This window comes from Octodon degus, unplaced genomic scaffold (genome assembly GCF_000260255.1).
Source record: "Octodon degus isolate 3935 unplaced genomic scaffold, OctDeg1.0 scaffold00104, whole genome shotgun sequence".
In the NCBI taxonomy this organism is placed as follows: Eukaryota; Metazoa; Chordata; class Mammalia; order Rodentia; family Octodontidae; genus Octodon; species Octodon degus.
Genome location: NW_004524680.1, coordinates 6,807,281 through 6,810,920, shown reverse-complemented (window position 1 = coordinate 6,810,920; position 3,640 = coordinate 6,807,281). Strand labels below are relative to the sequence as shown.

Here is a 3,640-nt window from a genome sequence, read left to right as displayed (position 1 = left end):
GGGGGAGGGAAGGAGGAGGGAAGGATAGAGAGAGACCCCAAGACCCATACCAACACTGATACGAACTGACCAAGTATGGACCTGGATCCCAGGGTGTGCTATGCTGGCCACCAAAACCGGGCATGATGGTGCAAGCCTGTAATCCTAGCACTGGGGAGGCTGAGACAGGAATACAAAGTCTGGGTTAATCGTAATAGAAAGCTGGATGGGAGAAAGCGTTGAATTTGGCCAGCTGGAAAGAGAACACACATGTTTAGATTTCAACTACAAGTTTTGGAGGTCTGTTCACATTGCAGAAAATATTTTTTAATTAATTAATTTATTTGGTACAGGGTCTCACTATGCAGCTTGGACTCATAGTGATCCTCCTGTCTCAGCCTCCCCAGTGCTGTGATTACAGGCATGTACCACCAGTGGGTCCTTGTGTTTGCCAGACAGGCACTTAAGACTGCCAAGCTATCTCCCCAACCCCCGAAATGACTTTTACCTTATACACTTGTTTAAAAATTTAAAATTCTGATTAAAGCATTCATTAATTAAAAAATTTAAATGTCTCTTGATAATCTGCAGGAGAAAACCTAAACTCTATTTACAAGATGTATTCCCTAACCTCATCAATTATTTACCAAACCACAGCTCAAACTTAAATGCAGCCCATTTCCTCCCTCCCCTCTGTGTTCCTCCCATAAAACACAACTCCTCTTCGTGATCTAAAAGTGGACACTCTTCCAATGACACTTTCCAGGTAGCCATCTTGACTCCACACCTGCACTGGATTAGCAGGCTCTTCTCTACAACATGTTATGTGTATACTACCATAGGGTCAATGAAAGGTAAATGTCCATAGTTCTTGACAAGATAAAAGAAACAAAAGTGCAAACTATAATACTGGATTCCTGGTCAAAAGCAGCTGTTTAATAAATATATTTACCAAGATAAAATTGTTATCAAGTATATTAATGGCAAAACTGTAATTTATTTGACATTCATTAGTCTACTGGGACTATTCTACAATGTTAGTGTATTTATCTTCAGTATTATTACTTCATTCTGCATTTAATAACATTTGCTTTTGTTATAAACTATTATTCAGAAAAGGTAGTTCAGACAGTAATTTTCATATGACAATTTTTTTATTTCAGACTTGATAACTATACTTGAATTAAAGACAATACAATGGCCATGGATTGGACTTCTTCACATAAACAAGTATCTTTTAAGATTTGTCTAAGCATACAAAAGTTTAACACATATAAAAAATTTGTAATTTCACAATATTTGATTTTATATCTCTCAAATGTTAGGTTTAATTCAACTGTAAAATAAAAATATGTAATGAATAAGATTAAACACTCTTATACCTGTTGATAGAAGAAATTCAGAGTTGGCTTGTCTTTGGTAAACTGGTTTAGAAATCCTTTTGGCAAATAACGAATTCTCAGTTCATATCTAAAAATAATTCATGAAAGAATTAGAAATAATTTCCTCATAGTCTAAAATTAGAATATTAATGCATGGCATTGCTAATAATTCTGAAATTTGATACAATCATTAAAGTGAAATATTGATTTTCAGACCAAAACAAATATACTTTTTGGAGCATGCTACAACCCAAAGCTTCTGCAATGAGCTACAGTAAGAAGAGAGTCCACAGTTCATCAGCCCCACTAATCACTCTCCACCTACCACAGCCCAAAGAAAGCACCATCCCTAGTCCTGCCACTGCCCACAAACCTCCCTTAGGTCTAAACTGACATCACAGGAATACTATATTGTCTTTAGTGTGTAGCATCTTTCCTTCAACAATATGCTGGGAAGTCATCCATACCTAGTAGCTATTTAATCTCAGCTGAAAATGTATTGCATTGTATACCACAGCACAATTACTTATCCTTAGTACAGCCAATAGCTATATAAGCTGTTTCAATAATTTGGTTACTAGGAATACTCTTTTTTTTCTCTCTCTCTTCTTCTATACCTCAAAACACATTTATTTTGTTCAGGAAGCTAAGCTCCACAGTTAAAACAACTTTTCCGGAATGTTTTCTGTATCCTTTTCTTTGTGTGTGTCTATCTATATGAATGCTCTCATAGATTGTCTTCAGGTGAACATATGTACACATTTCTCTTGTGCCTATATCTAGGAGCATAATCACTGGGTCATAACAAATATAAACATGACCTTCTGCTGTAATTACCACATCGTAGGCCAAAAAAAAAAAAAAGCTCTAAATTACAGCTCACTCCCAACAGCAGCATGACATGACAATGTTCTGATTTCTCACTTCTACCTGGTATTCTCTAACTTGTTCCTTCTACTTCTTCTGTAGAAAGCAATTGTACATACTGGTCTGACTTGAGATTTCCTTCATTAAAAATGAGAATGTGCTTCTCCATGTTCATTAGACACTTCAGACACCTCCTTTTGTAAAGTATCTGTTAAACCTCTCATCCTTTTTTCCCCTTCTAAACTGTCAGCCTTTCCTCCCACTATCCTATACTGAAATACAGGTGTGGTGTTGTGTGTGTGTGTATTTGGGATGTAAGGATAATAAATACCCTCTTTCACCCTGAAGCTTGCCTTCCTTAGTGGTATGTTTTTATTGTTTTTAAAACTTTTAACGATGGGGGACTGGGAATTGAACTTAAGAGGCTTTGCACTGAGCTAACCATCCATCCATCCATCCACTTGGAGACGAAGTTTTGCTAAATCATAAAGTTGCCCGGGTTTTGAATTTGCAACCCTCTTGCATCAGCCAAGTACTGCAATTACAACCGCTCACAACCACAACTAGATTTAAGATTTTTCAGGAGGAATAGTTTCAAATGCATTCAGTATACACCAGTTCTGCCTCATTAAAATACAGTTACCAAATAATTAGGTTCCATTTCACATTTGCTCTTAGAGTATAATAGCTATATATATTATATCTTAACAATATTTTAATAATACATTTTTTTTTCTGGTATCTGCGTTAGACATTTACAAAAGTATAACATTTCATTTATTTGACTTGCTAGGTATTAACTACTTTATACAAACTACTTTTATTCATCAGAGTAAAGATCAAAGATCAGAAATGTAATTATTTGGATTTGGTATATAAAGAAATGATTCTGGATGCAACTAGAGACCATATTCTTAAGTGAAATAAATCAGACTCACATGTGTAAATATCATTGTCTTGCTAGAGTAACACTCTGAAAGAGTAAATAAAACCTGAAAGGTACCGTACAACTGTGAAAGGAAAAGAATCTGCTCAAAGGGAAAAAACAAATGGGATAAGGAAAAGGACGAAAGAAGGATGGAAAAAAGATGTATTTATGTACATATACAGAATAGTTTGGATAATTGCACTGCTGATTTCTGTTGGTCTACTGAAAGGAGCCATTAATGCTTAAATTTTTTTCTTCTCTTTTAATTGCTTGTAACCTTTTTTTGTTTTACCAATGTTGCATGCTTATATCTGGTAATCTAGACTTTGAAAACAACAAAACACAATATAAAAACCATTGTTGAATGCCTATTACTTTATTTAGCAAAATTCTTTATTTTTCTTTTTTACTATTTTTTATTCTCTTTAAAAAAAATTATGTGGGGCTGGAGAGATGGCTCAGTGGTCTAAAGCACCTCCTTGGA

General features: G+C 35.0%; 1 protein-coding gene across 5 annotated transcripts in view; it reads right to left on the bottom strand.

The window, feature by feature from the left end:
* The window catches only part of Ptk2 (protein tyrosine kinase 2), a 365,697-nt gene that overhangs the window by 181,592 nt on the left and 180,465 nt on the right, over window positions 1–3,640 (bottom strand). For all 5 annotated transcript variants that reach the window (XM_023723973.1, XM_023723974.1, XM_023723975.1 and 2 more), the window contains one exon: window positions 1,362–1,449. In XM_023723973.1, the coding sequence (XP_023579741.1) occupies window positions 1,362–1,449 (88 nt within the window). The remainder of the gene's footprint in view (window positions 1–1,361; window positions 1,450–3,640) is intronic.